The sequence below is a fragment of the Rhinoraja longicauda genome, chromosome 12, assembly GCF_053455715.1.
Source record: "Rhinoraja longicauda isolate Sanriku21f chromosome 12, sRhiLon1.1, whole genome shotgun sequence".
Taxonomy (NCBI): domain Eukaryota; kingdom Metazoa; phylum Chordata; class Chondrichthyes; order Rajiformes; family Arhynchobatidae; genus Rhinoraja; species Rhinoraja longicauda.
The window spans coordinates 28,175,208-28,194,443 of record NC_135964.1 but is presented as its reverse complement, the minus strand read 5'-3'; the positions used below and the strand labels follow the sequence as shown (position 1 = coordinate 28,194,443).

Genomic DNA, 19,236 nt, shown 5'->3' with positions numbered 1-19,236 from the left:
CCGAGGGGCACAGTTTCCTGTTGTTTTAGAAGCTGCAATGCAGTGAGTGTGTTTAACTCACCATCTCTGGTTCCAGTCCCCGTGGATGCTGTTCCTCCCCACGACCACCTCTTCTGTCGCTGTTCTAACTGTTGGTTACGTTCTAAAGTGCGACGCATCATTCCTTCGTGACGCTCCTAGCATTGAATGCAACAGACAAACGACCACACCATCTCCAGCATCAGTGGATTCACAATGCACTTTCACAATGTGTACACCCTGTTAGTAGCCCTGTCACACCCTGTCAGCCCTGTGTCACACCCTGTCAGCCCTGTTAGACTAAAACAAACATCAGGACTCACCGCTATTAGAAAATTATTGTGCAAAATTACAACCTAATGCATTCAATTAGTAAAAGCTAGGAAGCTTCCAGAATTTTCAGCATAAAACAGGCAGCAAAAACATACCATTGTAAACCTCCCGACGATGTAACCATACTCAAGAGTAGGACCTGGGTACAGGATGCTGAACTATGCAAATAGCACTTTACATCATCAGCAGCACCTGCTCTCATAGGTTTGAACATCATTGGAGATTCTGACTGCATCTGCCCATGAATAATGCTCCAAGAAGCAGGAGCCGCAGGGCGATGGGGAGAACTTAGTGCAGGGGATCAATAGCTGAATCACTGACTGAAATCCTTAGCATAAATGCTAGCCAAACTGCCCAGACTGTGCACATCTACGACAGACAATGGCACTGCACTGTCATGCTGGCTGACTGCATTTGTAAGTAATTACATTTTCCAATGAAAATAAACATAAATATGTCTATTATTGATGTAAACATAACATTTTGAATAGTACTAAACTATTCATCATCTTACTGGATACAGTTTATATAAAAGCACATTGCACATCAGTCACCTTGAAGATCTAGAGGTGATTTATTCCTACTGTGGGCGATGCAGAGTGTAAGGGTTCAGACTGATTTGCACAGAGGTAGGGTGTGTGCTAATGTTGTGCAAGTTGTGTCGCACCTAGAGTAAGTTCACACCGTGAGGTAGGATTCATGCACTGAATGGAATCTTCAAGACTGGATATGGGACGAGGCTCCAAATGAATATTGGTCGGGTGAGTAAGCAGGCACTGTTCATGGAGGTCATATAGTCATGTGATAGGAGCAGAATTGGGCTATTTTGCCTATCAAGTCTACTGCACCCTTCAATCAGGGCTGATCTATCTCTCCCTCCTAACCCCATTCTCCTGCTTTCCCCCCATAACCTCTGACACATGTACTAATCAAGAATCTATCTTGCGCAGGTTCACCAGGTTAATTCCCGGGATGGCGTGACTGACATATGATGATAGAATGGGTCAACTGGGCTTGTATTGACTGGAATTTAGAAGGATGAGAGGGGATCTTACAGAAACATATAAAATTCTTAAGGGATTGGACAGGCTAGGTGCCTGTTGGGGGAGTCCAGAACCAGGGGTCACAGTTTAAGAAAAAGGGGAAGGCCATTTATGACTGAGATGAGGAAAAACATTTTCACCCAGAGAGGTGTGAATCTGTGGAATTCTCTGCCACAGAAGGCAGTGGAGGCCAATTCACTGGATGTTTTCAAGAGAGTTAGATTTAGCTCTTGGGGCTAAAGGAATCAAGAGAAATGGGGAAAAAGCAGGAACTGGGTACAGATTTTGGATGATCAGCCATGATCATATTGAATGGCTTGAAGGGCCAAATGGCCTACTCCTGCACCTATTTTCTATGTTTCCATGTGAATCTGCCTTAAAAATATCAATTGACTTGGCCTCCACAGCCTGCTGTGGCAAAGAATTCCACAGATTCACCACCCTCTGACTAAAGAAATTCCTCCTCATCTCCTTCCTAATGGAACGTATTTTAATTCTGAGGCAACAACCTCTAGTCCAAGACTCTCCCACTAATGGAAACACATCCACTCTATCCAAGCCTTTCACTATTCGGTACATTTGAATGAGGACCCTCCTCATTCTTCTAAACTCCAGCGGGTACAGGCCCAGTGCCGTCAAATGCTCATCACATGTTAATGCACTCATTCCTGGGATCATTCTTGTCAACCTCTTCTGAGCTCTCTCCAGAGCCAGCACATCCTTCCACAGATACGGGGCCCAAAATTGCTCACAAAACTCCAAATGCAGCCTGACCAGCACCTTATAGAGCCTCGGCATTACATCCCTGTTTTTGTATTCTAGCCCTCTTGAAATAATTGCTAGCATTGCGTTTGCCTTCCTTACCACCGATTCGACTTCCAGATTAACTTTTTGGGAATCCTGCACCAGCATTTCCAAATGTCATTGCAGGACACAGCTCGCTGGTTCACCAGGACAAAGCAGCCTGCCCTAATTCACCCTGTCCTGACATAGGGTCTTGACCAGGAGTCTTTAGGTTTAGGTTTATTATTGTCACTTGTCCAGAGGTACAGCGAAAAACATTGTTTTGGGTGCTATCTAAACACATCGGATGTAAAAAAACATAGATGCAATCAAGCCAAACTCAAGTACAATACATAGAGCACAGGGCAAGATACAGTGCAAAATATAGTTCTCAGCATTGTAACGAATCAGTTTCAGAGACAAAGTCCAATGTCCACAATGGGGTAGAGGTGAATCATCCCTTCACCTCCAAAGGTGCTGCCTGACCCGTTGAGGTCCTCCAACAGTTTTTTTTTTTGCACCAGATTCCAGGGTCTTCAGTCTTTTGTGTCTCCGCCCTAAACATCTACTCCCTCCTTTTCTCACAGACCATGGTTGTAGTAGGCACTGTCCATGGAAGGTCCTGCAACAATTCATCAAGGCATCTGCACTGGAATCACCCACATCTGTGTCCTCTACCCCTGAGATGGACATGGGTGTCAGGTACTCAGGAGAGGCATGGGTGCCAGCAGGGTATCTGGATTGAACACAGCTTCACTGTCCCCGGGAGCACCTGCACACACCGACCCTAGCGCTCAAAGATAGCAGCTCACCACCAGGTTGTCAAGAGTATGTAGGGAGGGTAACAAACACACAAACCTTACCAAGGACCTCCACAACTTGCACAACACCTTCCTCCCCTTGCCCCCTCCCATGAGACACTATTACACGGCCTCCCTTCTCCAATCCTGAGCCCTCAGCATTTACCCTCCCTTCTCAAGTCCTCAGCTCTCCATTTGACTGCACTCAGGTCCCTCCTGTCCACCCTTACACATCACCCCTCCCAATATGTAGCCGAACCAGACTGCTGGTCCAACTCCTGACCCTCTGGTCCACAGCAACAAGCCACCCCAGTCCTGCTGTCACTCTCTGCGCCTGTACTCTGGGCAAGCACACTCAGCTTCTTCCAGCGGAAACTTCTGGAAGGTGTCCACTACCAGCAACGGGGGCAGGGGAAGCTGTGTTCCAGTGCTGCTCGAGCACTTCCCACATAACAAGTAGCATCTGCACCAGCATCACCCACACCCTCTACCCCTGAGAAGGACTTGGGTGTCAGGTACGGAGGAGAGGGACGGACTCCTGGGTGCCAGCAGGGTATCCGGACTGAACTTTGCTTCACTGTTACCGGGAGCGCCTGCACATATGTTTCTTTTTTTTTTCCTAATCAGATGTGCAGCACTTTGGTCAACGTGGGTTGTTTTTAAATGTGCTATACAAATAAAATTGACTTGACTTGACTTGACATCAATAGCAACAGATGTGCTCGACAACCTAGCCACCAACATCACTGAGCTCAGCCATAGCAGCAGGGGGCACCACTCACATTACACCCCTCCACCCCCAGGTCTGGGGCCCACTCTTTTAGGAATAACAGGCTGGGAATGACTGCTTGTGTGTTCCAGTGTCACTGCACTTGTCGGCATAGTTCAGTGACAGCGAGGATGCACTGTGTCCTTCCACTGTCGGGGGGACATGGTTGCCATGGTTTGGGAAGCAGATGGAGAATGGGTCTGAATAGGCTAGTAGTGGATAAGGTTTCACTGTCAGCAGTGAAGAAGCACTCAGCTTTCACTTCAGGGCCTGTGTGTTAAGAGAACCGTCAGGACACTGTACTCGAGTGCCTGCTTTTACTTGGTTGGTTAGAATTCAAAACAACAAATGACCACAGAAAATGTATTCTTCCTCGGCAAAAATAATACATTACTTCCTTTTATATTTTCTTCTGGCACATTCAGCCCAGCAAGTCTGTGCTAGCCCTCAGTGCAATCACATTGGTCCCGTTACCCCACCTATTCCTATAGCCCGTTACCTTTCACAGGCCAATCAACACGTGGCACAGTGGGTAGAGCTGCTGCCTTGCAGTGGCAGAGACCAGGGTTCGATCCTGACCTCGGGTGCTGTCTGTGTGGAGCCTGCAAGTTCCCCCACCATAGCTGTGTGGGTTTTCCCCGGGTGCTCCTTTTCCTCCCACATCCCATCGATGTGCGGTTTGGTAGTGAGTTAATTAACCACTGTAAATTACTCCTAGTGAGTAAGTGAGAGGCAGAGTCTGGGGAGTTTGTGGGAAAGTGGGGAGAGTAAGTGTACAGTCGTGTATGATGGTTGTTATGGACAGAGTGAACACAAGAAGCTGTGCTACATCTCCCCATTCACCTGCTTCTGCCTCTACCCACATTCAGAACAATTTTCAGACCAATTAATCTCCCAATCCACACATCTCTGGGACCTGTTAAAGTTCCACCTGTCCTCGCACCACTCCATATTTCCTAATGACACAAACGTTTACCACTCAACCCACTGAATCTATGCCAGCTCTCAGAGCAATCCACCAACCCATTCCTCTCTAAGGCAGTAATTATCTCACAAAATTTGAGACTGAACTCCATAAGGAAAAATGCAAGGGAAGATAATCTTCATTAAAGAATCAGGTTTCAAGGAGTGTTTTAATGTGATCTTCAATAAAGAATTAGGTTTCAAGGAGTGTCTTAATGCGGCAGAAAAGTAAAGTGGTTAAGAGATTAACGGAAGGAGTTTGGAGCTGAGGGTCTACAAAGGTTGAGGCACAACCATCAGAACAGAAGGTGGGAGAGACCGGGAGACCAACCCACTGTACGACGTTGAAAGATGAGATGCAAACTGGAGCACAGTGGGAGCTAGAAGCAATCTTGGTCGGTGAGTGGACAGCTGGTGCTGAACTGAACGCCACTGACAATACAGACACAAGCACTTTGCCTGAGCTCACGTTGATAAAAGGTGAAACATGCCAGGTTAAGATTCAAGGCATGTATGGAGCTTGTAGCCTGCTGAGAGAGGCTTGAGGGGCAGAATGGGCTGATCTGGTTCATGCGTTCCTGAATAGCGATCAGACCCCAGCACTGCCAAGGGGGAAATCAGTCATCCCACTGTAAAGACTGAACCTGCAAACTTCCCAATCAAAATTTAAACAAGAAATAGTCCATGGGTTAGGAAGCATTTGTGAAGAGAGAGACCAAGTTAATGTTTCACACCAAACACATTAGATTAGAACTGGGAAAATTTTGAAATCAATCTTGTTTTAAGTTGGAAAGAAGGGAGAGGGGTGGAGGGATCAAAGGGAATGTTTATAGTAGTGCTAGCTGAGAGAGATTAAATTACATAAGTGGTGGTAGAAGCTGGGAGAGGGTGGACACGGTTTGGTAGTGGCAGCAGATCTATCATGAGGAGGACCAGAGGGAGATGAGCATGAACAGGAGAGATGTAGAAAACTATGCTGGAACAGCATGATAAAGATGGTAGACACAAAAAGCTGGAGCAACTCAGCGGGTCAGACAGCATCTCTGGAGAAAAGGAATAGGTGACGTTTTGGGTCGAGACTCTTCAGTCTGAGAGTCAGGTGAGAGGGAGTTGAGAGATATGGAAGGTGTGAAAACAACAAATCAAAGCAGATGCTGATAAGGAAATGTAGAATGGTTCATTGTTAGCTGAAGGGAAGGTGACAAGGAGGCATACAATCAATAAAATTAACCAGGACAGTAAAACTAGTCAGACCACTAGGGTGGAAAAGGGATGGAGAAAGAGGGAAAGCAAAGGTTACTTGGTTAGAGAAATCAATTCTCATACCGTTGTGTTGTAAGCTGTCCAAGCGAAATATGAGGTGCTGTTCCTCCAATTTGAGTTGGGCTTCACTCTGACAGTTTCCACACCTTCCATACCTCTAGACTCCCTCTCCCCCGACTCTCAAGTCTGAAGAAGGGTCTCAACCCGAAACGTTGCCTATTCCTTTTCTCCACAGATGCTGTCTGACCCACTGAGTTGCTCCAGCTTTTTGTGTCTATTTTCTGTTTAAACCAGCATCTACAGTTCCACCCTTGATAACAAGGGTGGTGGTTTACGGAATGAGCTGCCTGTTGAAGTTGTTCAGGCAAGTACAATAGCATTATTTAAAAGACATTTAAATACGACACGGACAGGTACATGTATAGGACAGTTGTTGAGGGATATTGGCAAAATGCAGGTGAATGGAACTAAGCTGGTGGGGCATCTTGGTTGGCATGGACATGTTGGACCGAAGGGCCCTTTCATGTGTTGTTCGACGTCCATGCATTAAACAGCAGCTGCTTGCTGACTGGTGTAGGTATTGGGGGTAAAGTCGCTGCGTCATTCTATTGTTTTATGCTCCCTTGGAGTTTATGAGGAAGGAGCTGTGTCTTGTTGCCACAGAATTAATGAATGATTTTAGCGCTGTCTCAGCAGCGATGTTCTTACAGTTCCTGGCATTACATTGTGACCTTATCTGGAGCAATACAGGTACTGGACACAATCAATAATGTGCTGTTAAAGTCACAGATCAGGAAAGGGAACCAAAGCAACTGAATAGCAGGGCAACAAAGTCAGCATATTCTTGAAATACAAAATCCTTTCCCTCTGTTCCCCAACAGCACTTCCAATAGCCTCAGCAGTAGTCAATTGAGTCGTGCAATTCTTTGATTTCTCTGCCGTCGGTTGCCATAGTACTGCTTTGCCAGCAGGGAGAACCAGGAGGAGTAAAAGAAAGGCGGCTGTACTCAGCTGAACAGCACACATCTCCCGCACGCTACATTACTGGAACAGATTCTGGAACTCTGCACCCAAAGCACTGCACTCGGGTTTATACAGAAGAAAATATGAAGGTCTCTGCATGCAGTCTGAGCATTCACACTCTCAGAGCAAATGGCAGGAAGACAGGAACTAGAATAAGATATCCCCTTCTCCTTTGCACCTGCCCTCCTTAAGTAGACTTGACTTGCTTTCAAGCACTGTCCCATTTAAAGTGGGCTGGTGTGAAATATAGAAATATAACAGCCCAATTTGGCACAAAAGTAATGCAGTAAATTATCACACAGTTTATATTAGGTTGACAGAAAGATAAGTACTGTGCAGGGCGGTGGTAACTAATGAACTATTCCTCAAAACGATGCTATGAAATCCTCTGCCTGACATCTCATACAGAGATGTCAAACATTAGAAGATAGACACAAAATGCTGCAGTAACTCAGCGGGACAGGCAGCATTTCTGGAGAGAAGGAATGGGTGACGTTTCGGGTCAAGACTCTTCTTCAGTCAGAGATGCTGCCTGTCCCGCTGAGTTACTCCACCATTTTGTGTCTATCTTCAATTTAAACCAGCATCTGCAGTTCTAGTCAAACATTAGATATCAGCATCCTCCCAGTCATATAAAGGCAGACACAACTCAGTCTTCAGGGTAGGTATTATGCAGAAATTTGCCTCAGCATCTTGGGCGTTCTAACTGGTAGAGCTAAGCATCATCCTCACTAAAAAATAAATTTAACAAAACCTTAAACACGACAGATTTCATGCGTTAGAAAAAATGTAATGGGCGACCAAGTGCTGACATAAATGAAGCAGCTGCATTGTAGCAGGCCTGCCCGACACACACACACTGCAATGCTGCTGAGCAGCACTAGCACGGAAAATTGACAAACTTCCCTGCCTCAGGCAGTCGCTTTGGAAAATAGTCATAAACAGCCAATGCTTGTTCTTTTCTGTCTTCATGTCTCATTTGACATTCTCATGGGTTTATTACTTCACATTTCATTATAGATTTCTGGAAAAAGCAAATCACTCTGTGTTTAATAAGCTGGTAATTGTCTAAATATGACTTTGCAGTGAGACTGGATCAGTTCAGTCACAGCCCTCTTCACTGCAACTGCTGGCTTGCTTCAGCATTAAGTAATAGCATGTAGTGATTACTCAGAAAATTGAGCAGTAATCTGTCAACCACTGCACATCTTTGAAAGATGGAGACACAAGACACTGCAGATGCTCAGACCTAGAGCAAAAAACAAACCGCCGGAGGAACTCAGAGGGTCAGGCAGCATCTATGGAAGGAAATGCTTTAGGTCAAGATGAAGTGTCCCAAGTGTCCCAACTCGAAATGTGGTCTGCCCATTTCTCTCCACTTTCACTGTGAAGACTGTCACAAAAGACTTATTCGATTCATCTGCCATTTCTTTATTCCCCATTACTACTTCTCCATCGTCATTTTTAAGTGGTCCTATGTTCACTCTTGCCTCTCTTTTACTCTTTATAGATCTGTAAAATCTTTTGGCATCCTCTTTTACATTATTGGCTAGACTACCTTAATATTTTATCTTTTGCCCCCTATTGCTTTTTTAGTTGCCTTCTGTTGGTTTTTAAATGCTTCCCAATCCTCTTGGTTCCCACTAATCTTTGCTATGTTATATGCCTTCTGTTTTGCCTTTTGCTATATTTGACTTCCTTTGTCAGCCACGGAGCCCTCATTCTCCCTTTGGTATGTTTTTTTCCTCTTTGGGATTAAAAGATCCTGCATTTTCCAAATTACTTCCAGAAACCCCTACCATTGCTGCTCCACCGTCATTCCTGCTTGGGTTCTCTTCCAATCAACTTTAGTCAGCTCCTCCCTCGTGCCTCTGTAGTTAACTGTACTCAACAGTAATACCAATACATCTAATTTCAGCTTCTCTCTCTCAAATGGCAGGATGAATTTTATCATATTATTATCACTGCCTCCTAGGGGTTCCTTCACCTTCAGCTCCCTAATCAAGTCTGGTTCATTCCACAACACCAAATCCAGAATTGCCTTTTCCCTAGTGGGCTCAACCTCAAGCTGCTCTAAGAAGCCATCTCGTAGGCATTCTACAAATTTCTTCTCTTGAGATCCAGTACCAACCTGATTTTCCCAGTCTACTTGAGTATTGAAGTCAATTACGGCCACTGTAACATTGCCTTTCTTAAATGCCTTTTTTGTTTCCAGGTGTTATTAGTGCCCGACATCCTGACTACTATTCGGAGGCCTGTACATATCTCCCATCAGGGTCTTTTTACCCTTTCAGTAGACCCCTTCCTGACCCATTTCTTGTACTGGAGATTTCAGTAACCTCTATTGTGATCTCCTTCCCGTTAACTTTAGCCCTACCTTTCTATTCTGTTGACCGCCCCCACCACTCCACAATTTAGTTTAAAGCTTTGACCTGCAGTTTCATCAGGATGCTACCTGAATTAGAGGGTATTAGCTATAAGGAGAGGTTGGGCAAACTGGGATTTTTTACTCTGGAGCTACAGAGGCTGTGGGAAGACAGGTGGGTCAAAGGTCCCGTTCGTGTGCTGTTCTATGTTCTCCACATCTCACCGAGCTCACATAATTGCAATACAATATAATTTCTACAGTATTCAAAGCCTCAGGCCATCATACATTTGTCTTCTCAACTACTTTAGGGCAGGTGGGCAGTGTACCAGTTTAGCAAGATCCTTAGACCTGGATGGTGTTCAGCTTCTTGAGAAGTGATGGCACTGTACTCACCTAAGCAAGTAGAGAGTCATTGGATCATGACTCATACACTCCCTTTCCAGCCTACCATCTCCATGCCAACCATTGTACTTATCTACACTACCCATATTTGTCCATATCATACATACACTTGTATAGACACATAGCCATAGAGTCACACCGTGTGGAATCAAGCCCTTTGGCCCTACTTGCCCACACCGACCAACATGTCCCATCTACACTAGTCCCACTCGCCTGCGTTTTGCCCATATCCCTCTAAACCTGTCCTATCCATTACCTGTCTAATTGTTGCGATAGTTCCTGTCTCAACTATCACATCTGGCAGTTTGTTCCATACACACACCACCTTTTATGTGAAAAAATGAACCCTCAGATTTCTATAAATCTTTCTTCCTTCACCTTAAACCTATGCCCTCTGGTTCTCGATTCCCTCATGCACTCTGGGCAAAATATTTTGTGTGTCCAATCAATCCATTCCAATTATGATCCAATTTGCCTGCTTTCCCTGGATCCCATGGACCAGTTGGACCCACTCTTCCATATGGGACCTTGTTGAAGGCCTGGATGATGTCCACGTAGACTATATCGAGCAACTGCCCTTACTTTTTGGTATCTCTCAGAAAATTCATTCAATTTGGTCAGACAGGATCTCCCCTGAAACAAAGCATGTTGCCTATCTGTGATTAACCCCAGCCTTTCCAAGTGGATGTTATTCCCATGTCTCAGAATTTCTCCCAATAACTTCTCTTGACTCACTGGCCTGTAAATACATGAGTTATCCCTGCTTCCCTTCTTGGATAAGAATGCTATGCTTCTGTGAAAATACTGTATACAAATCTCCCAGCAATCTCGTTCCTTGCATCCTAAAACAGCCTTGAATCCATCTCGCTGGTCCTGGGGATTATTCACTTTTAACCCCAATAAGACATCCAATAGCTCCATTTTAATGATAATTATTTCTAGAAGGTCACCGTCTTCCTCCCTGAATTCCCCAGCTACATTATCCTTCTTCCCCCTACTATAACCAGTCAGGGATATTCTTCACCCATCTATTTTCTCTAGAGATGCTGCCTGACCTCCTGAGTTATTCCAGCACATCTTGATTTATTGAAGATTCCAGAATCTATAGTTCCTTGTCTCCATTTTACTGCTCCACTGTGAAATCTCCTCAAAGTGCACCTACTTTAAAGAAGTTCTCTCTCTGAAGGGAGTTCTGTGAGACACTCTCTCATTACTCCCACTCTGTGATTCCTGCTGCTCTCCTGTTCTACGAATCTGGACTTGCTACCACAACCACTTGCGTTTCCACAACACCTGCCTGTCATGTTGTGGGACATGGCTTCCAGCTCCATTTCCAGGCCTTGTAGTTCGGGCGAACCAGGTACTGCACTCCATCCACTGTTTCTCGCAACAGCTCTCACTCCGTGCACTGCATTCTACACTCTCCAACAGCTCCCTCAGCTCCGGGACTCCTTCCTCCAGACACGCCATGGACCTCAACTCCACTTCATCCAACCTGCTCTATCCATGCCTTCCATCAAGGCTTCTTTATCCACCTGACCTCCACTAATGATCACAAACTCACCCGCCTACAGACTGGGACCCCCACTGACTCTACACAACCCAACCATGCCTCTGAATACCCTCAGACCACAGGCCCCACCACTGGATTGCACGCCCGCCTGATGCTACCAGGACAGGACCTTTGGTGCCTCTGCTGCCAGAGGAAACAAGGCCGATGCTCACTGCCTTCCAGGCCCATGCCACTGATGCCACTCACCACGATGGTACCCAGACCTTCCTCTGCCCTTCTCAGAGCCTGGGTCCGAACCCTGGCAAGTTTTTACGAACCCCCCAACCTCCCCCACTCTAATGCAGAATTGTCTGTCCTCAGCAGTGGTCATACCTTTGTTACCCTAAGACAACACCTCAAGGAGTTCCAATCCCATCATGACGTTCTCTTGTTCAGTTGCCTTCATCTCTTCGCCCATTTCTCTGATAAGGTGCCCTCACCTCCCAGTGACGATCACCTCCCGTCTCCGACACTCCTGCTCCTGCCCCCCCTGCCTGCCTTCTACCGGCTCTGGACTTTTTACTTCCAACTGCCAGTGCGACACCACCCGTCTCGATTTTTCCACTCTCCTTACCCACTCCAATTTCACCCCCTCTGCATGCACAGCCCTCTGCTAACTCAGCAATAATCACAAAATTGTTATCAAACCTGCCGACAAGGGAGGTGCCGTGGTTGTCTGGCAAGCTGACCTATACCATGCTGTGGCCAGTTGCCAGCTCTCGGACACCTCCTCATATCTATCCCTTGACCATGACCCCATGAACAAACACCAGGCCAACATCTCCAGGGCCGCTACTGATCTCATCACCACTGGTGATCTCTCCACAGCTCCAATCTTATAGTTTTTCAGCCCCTGTACTACCCTTTTCTATCTCTTTCCTAAAATCCACAAGCAGGACTGTCCTGGCAGACCCATTGTTTCTGCCTGCTTCTACCCAACGGAACACGGTGGGCGGCACGGTAGCGCAGCGGTAGAGTTGCTGCCTTACAGCGAATGCAGCGCCTGAGACACAGGATCGATCCTGACTACGGGCGCCGTCTGTACGGAGTTTGTACGTTCTCCCCGTGACATGCATGGGTTTTCTCCGAGATCTTCGGTTTCCTCCCACACTTCAAAGGCGTGCAGGTATGTAGATTAATTGGCTGGGCAAATGTAAAAATTGTCCCTAGTGTGTGTAGGATAGTGTTAATGTGCGGGGATCGCTGGGCGGCGCGGACCCGTTGGGCCGAAGGGCCTGTTTCCGCGCTGTATCTCTAAATCTAAAAATCTAAACATCTCCAAAGACCTCGATTCGATCGTGTACCCCCCTGTCCAGTCCCTTCCGACTTACATCGGAGACACATCACACGCTATTCAACACTTCAGAAACTTTCCATTCCGAAGCCTCAATTGCCCCATCTTTCTAATGATCATCCATTCTCTTTACACCTCCATCTCCCACCAGGAAAGTGCCAGGGCCTCCGGTTCCTCCTTCAACAGAGACCCAATCAGTTCCTTCCAATGACTCCCTCCTCAGATTGGCAGAGCTTGTCTTCACCCTGAACAGCTTCTCCTTTGACTCCTCGCACTTTCCTCAAGTCAAAGGTAGTAGCCATGGGGACTCGCCTAGGACCCAGTAATGCCTGCTTTTTTGGTGGTTACGTTAAACAGTCCTTGGTACACTGGCACCATCCCCCAATTCTTTCACCGCCACATTGATGACTGGATCGGGGTTAATGCCTCCTGCAACCGTGCACAATTTGTCAATTTCATTAACTTTACCACTAACTTCCCAGCCCTTAAATAAATTTTAGACTCTGACACCTCTCTCCCCTTTCTCGATCTCTCTGTCTCCATCACAGGAGACACCTTGACTACATCTCCTCCCACTCTCCCTCTTGCAAGGACGCCATACCCCGAGTCCCAAGTTCTCCATATCCACCGTAACTATTTCCGAGATGAGTTTTTCCACTCTGGGACGTCCGAGATGTCCTTTTTCTTTAGTAAATGTAGTTCCTTCCCTGCTATTAAAGAGAGATCCCTCACCTGTATTTCCTCTAGTGTCCTGCAGTCCTCCTCTCACTCCCCCTCCTTCCAGAAGGAAGGATAAAGCCGACAAACCAACGGGCATTAATATTGAATTCTCCAATTTTAGGTAACACACCTTCCTTTTCCCCCTCCCCCTCTTTCCTGTGCCCCACTTAGGAATGTGCACCCATTTCCACCAGTATCTCACTCTTCTATCCCCTTTTCATCTGTATCTCTCCCTCCAACTTCACATTTCATTCCGCTTCTCTCCTTATCTGACACTCTTTTGTCATCTTTTTGTATCTAACCTTTGTCCATAGATCTGTTATTCAAACACTCCCCTCACCTGTACCCACCTATCACTTGACAGGCTTTGTGCCACATCCATTTCTTTTCAAGCTCACTTCCCCCCCTACTTGAGTCAGTCTGAAGAAGGGTGCCGACCCAAAGCATCGCCTATCCATTCCATCCAGAGATGCTGCCTAACCTGCTGATTTTACTCCAGCACTTTGTGTTTTACTCAAAATTCCACCATCTGAAGTTCCTTGTGTCTCCATTATCTTCTCATCTGTGAATGCAAATGAAAAATATTAATTTAAGACCTCACCCATTGCCAGAAATTAGGCCCAGTACAGCCCCTTCTTTGGTAGGACTGTTTATAGAGGTCCTTCTGCAGTTGTACAGGGCCCTAGTGAGACCGCACCTGGAGTACTGTGTGCAGTTTTGGTCTCCAAATTTGAGGAAGGATATTCTTGCTATTGAGGGCGTGCAGCGTAGGTTTATTAGGTTAATTCCCAGAATGGCGGGACTGTCATATGTTGAAAGACTGGAGCGACTAGGCTTGTATACACTGGAATTTAGAAGGATGAGAGGGGACCTTATCGAAACATATAAGATTATTAAGGGGTTGGACACGTTAGAGGCAGGAAACATGTTCCCAATGTTGGGGCAGTTTAAGAATAAGGGGTAGGCCATTTAGAACGGAGATGAGGAAAAACTTTTTCAGTCAGAGAGTTGTGAATCTCTGGAATTCTCTGCCTCAAAAGGCAGTGGAGGCCAATTCTCTGAATGCATTCAAGAGAGAGCCAGATAGAGCTCTTAAGGATAGCAGAGTCAGGGGGTATGGGGAGAAGGCAGGAACGGGGTACTGATTGAGAATGATCAGCCATGATCACATTGAATGGCGGTGCTGGCTCGAATGGCCTACTCCTGCACCTATTGTCTATTATACCAGCTTGTAAAACTCTCTTGGAGACATTTTAAAACTTCCACCCCCTCTTTACCCTTCACACTAAGATGGCCCCAGTTAATATTAAGAAAGTTGAAATCCCTGCTGCTACAACCATTTTCCACTTAGACCTCTCCACTGGGTGTGTGTTACAGACCTCCTAACACTCAGTAGGAAATAGAGGAGCTGATAGTTGGGGGGGGGGGGGAGGGGAATCACAAAGCTCTATCCATTGTGCCTCATTTGAAGAATCTTGTGGGAATCCTTCCTCGTTCAGAGTCCATAAATAATATTGCAACGCCTCACCCTCATACATGCCTGTAGATTCAAAACCCTGGAAGATTGAGTTGCCAGTCCTGTCCAGTTTTCAAGTTTCTGCAGTTACAACAATGCCACAATCCCATGTCCTGATATATGTTCACTTCTAGTCAGACTCTGCATTAAAATAAATGCAATTTAGTCTTTGCATTGCTCGCATGTGTTTTATAAAGTCCGTGTCTGCTCTAATAGTTTGACTTAAGTACTCAATCACACTCCTGATTCGTGTTTCGCAGATGTTGGCAGTTCCTTGGGGTTTCAGAAGGTGAGACACTCACTGGAGGAACCCCAGCCTCCGATCTCCTGTTACTGCCAAGGTACCTACATTTTTGCAGGCAAATATTTATGCAGACACTAGAGAATACAGATTCCAGGACAAGCAGTTTTATTCTTGCTACAGTATACATGTAGCTATTATAGGTGGGTTTCTCATCAATGGTGGCTGCCAGGATGTTGACAGTGAGGGGCCCAGGGATGGTTCTGCCATGGAACTTCAATGGGAAGTGAAGTAACGCTATTGGACACAATCTTTTCATGGGGCAGTTTGCAATAGCTTCTCCTCTCGTTCCCAAATACAGTTCCTCCAGTGGCACCAAATTTCTATCTGTGGTACTCATTCTTATATGTCCAACTCCCAGCCCCTCCCTCACTACCACCTCTCCCTCATAAGACTGCACTGGATAAACACAGATTGGAAGGACTGAAGCCATCATCTCTGTGTTCAGTTCTAGCGGCATCATTGTGGGAAGGGTGTGGAGGGTCCAGAGGAGGTCTATGGGAATAGTTTGTGGTGTGACCAAACACAGTTGTAGGGAAAGAATGGAGAGACAGGGACTACTTTCTTTGAAGAAAAGTTGAGGGAGATATGATGGAAGGGTATAGAATAACGAAGAGTTTGGACAAAACATAGAGTATTGAACACAGAACAGTGCAGCATAGAAACAGATGCCCTAAAATGTCTCTGCTAAGGTGTGATATGATACATGATACAAACTTAGCTGCACATCTGCCTGCACATGAACCCTATCCCTCCATTACATGCATCTGTCCGAATGCCTCTTAAACACTAATATTGTATCTGCTTCCACTACCTCCCATGGCAGCACCTTCCAGGTATCAACCACCCTCTGAAAAACACTTGCCCCACAAAGCTCCTTTAAACTTCCCCCCTCTCACCTTGAAGTTGTGCCCTCTAGTGTTTGGCATTACTACCCTGGGACAAAGGTTCTGACTGTCAAATTTATATTCTTTCATCAGGTTTCTCCTCAGCTCCGACACTCCAGAGAAAAAACAATCAATGTCCGTGAAACCTTAAAGCAAATACTCAGAGTGGACAGTCAAAGGCTGATCCTCGTGCAGTCGAGGGCTGGAGGCCACAAGATAAAATAACAGGGAAGAGAATTAAGAGCTTACGTGTGAAGAAGCTTCATCCTGTGGTTTGTGGTTGGAATCTGGAGCTCACTGCCAGACATGTGGGGGTGGGGGGGGGGGGGGGGGGGGGGGTGGGGAAGGCAGCTTCCACTATGGCTTTCAACAGGGAATAGGATAAATACATGGTAGAAAAAAAGCTTTGCAAAGCTGTGGAGAAGGGGCTGGTGGATGGAACACGTTGGGCATCTTTCTGCACACCAACCATTCTGTGATTCTGCGATGTGATTCAATGTTTGCTCATGCACCTTAGGATAACTTACTGCTATAAAAGTGATGGACAGCAATGTTGGTCACCAAGTATCATTTGATGAAGACTTTAAATGAATGATGCATAGACACACCTTCTCTTCTTCGAACTTCTGCCTCCGTTTCTCCTCCACGGCTGCCCTGCGCTGCTCTTCACGATGACGCTGCTCCTCCAGCTTCCTCCAACGTTCCTCGATCTGCTTCTCGTACAGCAGCCGTGCCTTTCTCTCCTTTTGCAGGATCTGCAGCTCCTTCACGGCTAGCAGAAGACACAGGGGTCAGGATCGAGTGCACAACACCCCTTCACAAACAGAGCTGGGTATGGCAGAGTTCGCAAAACAAGGCTCAAGTATTGCTGGAAAATGATGCATTAGGAACAGGCAATTTGGGCAACAACAGGACAGTGATCATGAAACAGATGATTAAAGCCATTATGTTGCCAGTTCTAGTTACCAAAATCAGACCAGTAAGTGGTCTGATATTAGATCCAATAACATTTGACAATGAGCTATAGTTTGTTAGATATCTAAACCTCGGGCTTTTATTAGATTTGGGGTTGGTGCTATAATGGCAGTACCACAAAGGGTGATGTAAATCATCCTCTCACCTTCAAGTGAGATGTAAACATGGCAAAGAAGGCAACACCAAGATGGAAAATGCTTTGATTCGCATCATGGGGACTGACCTCCCCACCTTCAAGGGATGTACAGGAAGCACTGGCTCAAGAGGCAGCTAATATCATCAAAATCCCACACCACAATGGCTACATTCTCTTCTCGCTGCTACCATCGGGAAGAAAGCACAAGTGCCTGAGAACTGTTACCTCAAGGTTCAAGAACAGCTTCTTCCCATCGACCATCAGGCTCTTGAACCACTTTGCAAAACCCTAATTACAATCCTACCACTATGGACTCTGCACTGCTATGGTTGCTCTAAGCACTTTAATTTTTGCATTATCAGGGTCTGATATATTTAATTGATCTTATTTTATATTTATTGTTGGTGCTGCATGGCTGTTGAATGGCGGTGCTGGCTCGAAGGGCCGAATGGCCTACTCCTGCACCTATTGTCTATTGTCAAACACTCCTTTGATTCCTGATTTCTGCACTGGTTTGCCAATCACCAAAGGTAGCAAGAGGAGAATTTTCCACAATACCTTCATAGAAACATAGAAAAATAGGTGCAGGAGTAGGCCATTCGGCCCTTCTAGCCAGCACCACCATTCAATATGATCATGGCTGATCATCTAAAATCAGTACCCCGTTCCTGCCTTTTCCACCTATCCCTTGATTCCTTTAGCACTAAGATCTAAATCTAACCCCTCTTAAAAATCCATGAATTGGCCTCCACTGCCTTCTATGGCAGAGAATTCCACAAATTCACAATTCTCTGGGTGAAGAAGATTTTCCTCATCTCAGTCCTAACTTCCACCGGGTGGCGCCAGCATTGGCTGCCTCGCCAATAGTCTGTCTGCCCCTTCTTTCTTTCTTTGTTGTTTTTTTTTAGTATCTGTTAAATGTATGTTTTAGTGTTCTTTAGTTTGTTTTATGTGAAGGTGGGGCAATCTTTTTTTAATCTCTTACCTCAACAGAGATGCGATTTTTTTTCCGTATTCCGTCACTGCGGCCTAACATCGAGGAGTTGGCAGCCTTTGCTGGAGACCGACTTCGGGAGCTACAACTGCAGCAGCTGCGGACTTACCATCGTGGAGCTCGCAATCCCTGTCGGGGATCGACTTTGGAGCCCCAACTGCGGGAGCCTGTGGACTTTAACATCGTGGAGCTCACGGAACGTGGTTGGAGACTGACTCGGGAGCTCCAAGACACAGGAGCTTTGACCGCCCCAACGCGGGAGCTTCGATCGCCCCAACTTGGGGGCTTTGATCGTCCTGACAGCGGATGGTTCGACTGCCCCGACCGCGGGAGAATGAGGAAGAAGATTGGACTTTATTGCCTTCCATCGCAGTGAGGAATGTGGGGAATCGGCTGTGGTGGATGTTTATGTTCACTTTTATGTAGTTGTGTGTCTTGTTGCTTTTTTTTTGTATGGCTGTATGGCAATTTGAGTTTCACTGTACCTTAATTGATACAGTAACAATAAACTGACCTTTGAACCTTTAAATGGCTTACCCCTTATTCTTAAACTGGGACCCCTGGTTCTGGACTCCCCCAACATTGGGAACATTTTTCCTGCTTCTAGCCTGTTCAATCCTTTCAGAATTTATGTTTCTATAAGATTCCCTCTCATCCTCCTAAATTCTACCGAATACAAGCCCAGTCGACCCATTATTTCATCAAATGTCAATCCCGCCATCCCGGGAAATAACCTGGTGAACCTACGCTACACTCCCTCAATAGCAATAATGTCCTTCCCCAAATTAGGAGACCAAAATTGCACAGAATACTCCAGGCACGGTCTCACCAGGGCCCTGTACAACTGCAGTAGGACCTCCTTGCTCCTAAACTCAAATCCTCTCGCAATGAACGCCAACATGCCATTAGCTTTCTTCACTGCCTGCTGTACCTGCATGCTTACTTTCAGTGACTGATGTACAAGGACACCCAGGTCTCGTTGCACCTCCCCTTTCCCTAATCTGACACCATTCAGATAATAATCTGCCTTCCTGTTCTTGCCGGGCGACGGACACAATGATAGTCCTCGGCAGCAGGGAGCAGGTGTCAGTCTCAC

At 46.2% G+C, this 19,236-nt stretch overlaps 1 protein-coding gene across 6 annotated transcripts in view; it reads right to left on the bottom strand.

The window, feature by feature from the left end:
• Window positions 1–19,236, bottom strand: part of LOC144598835 (MAP7 domain-containing protein 2-like) — a 76,513-nt gene that overhangs the window by 53,972 nt on the left and 3,305 nt on the right. For all 6 annotated transcript variants that reach the window (XM_078409317.1, XM_078409314.1, XM_078409319.1 and 3 more), the window contains exons 3-4: window positions 16,644–16,807; window positions 62–176 (exon numbers count right to left, since the gene is read on the bottom strand). In XM_078409317.1, the coding sequence (XP_078265443.1) occupies window positions 62–176; window positions 16,644–16,807 (279 nt within the window). The remainder of the gene's footprint in view (window positions 1–61; window positions 177–16,643; window positions 16,808–19,236) is intronic.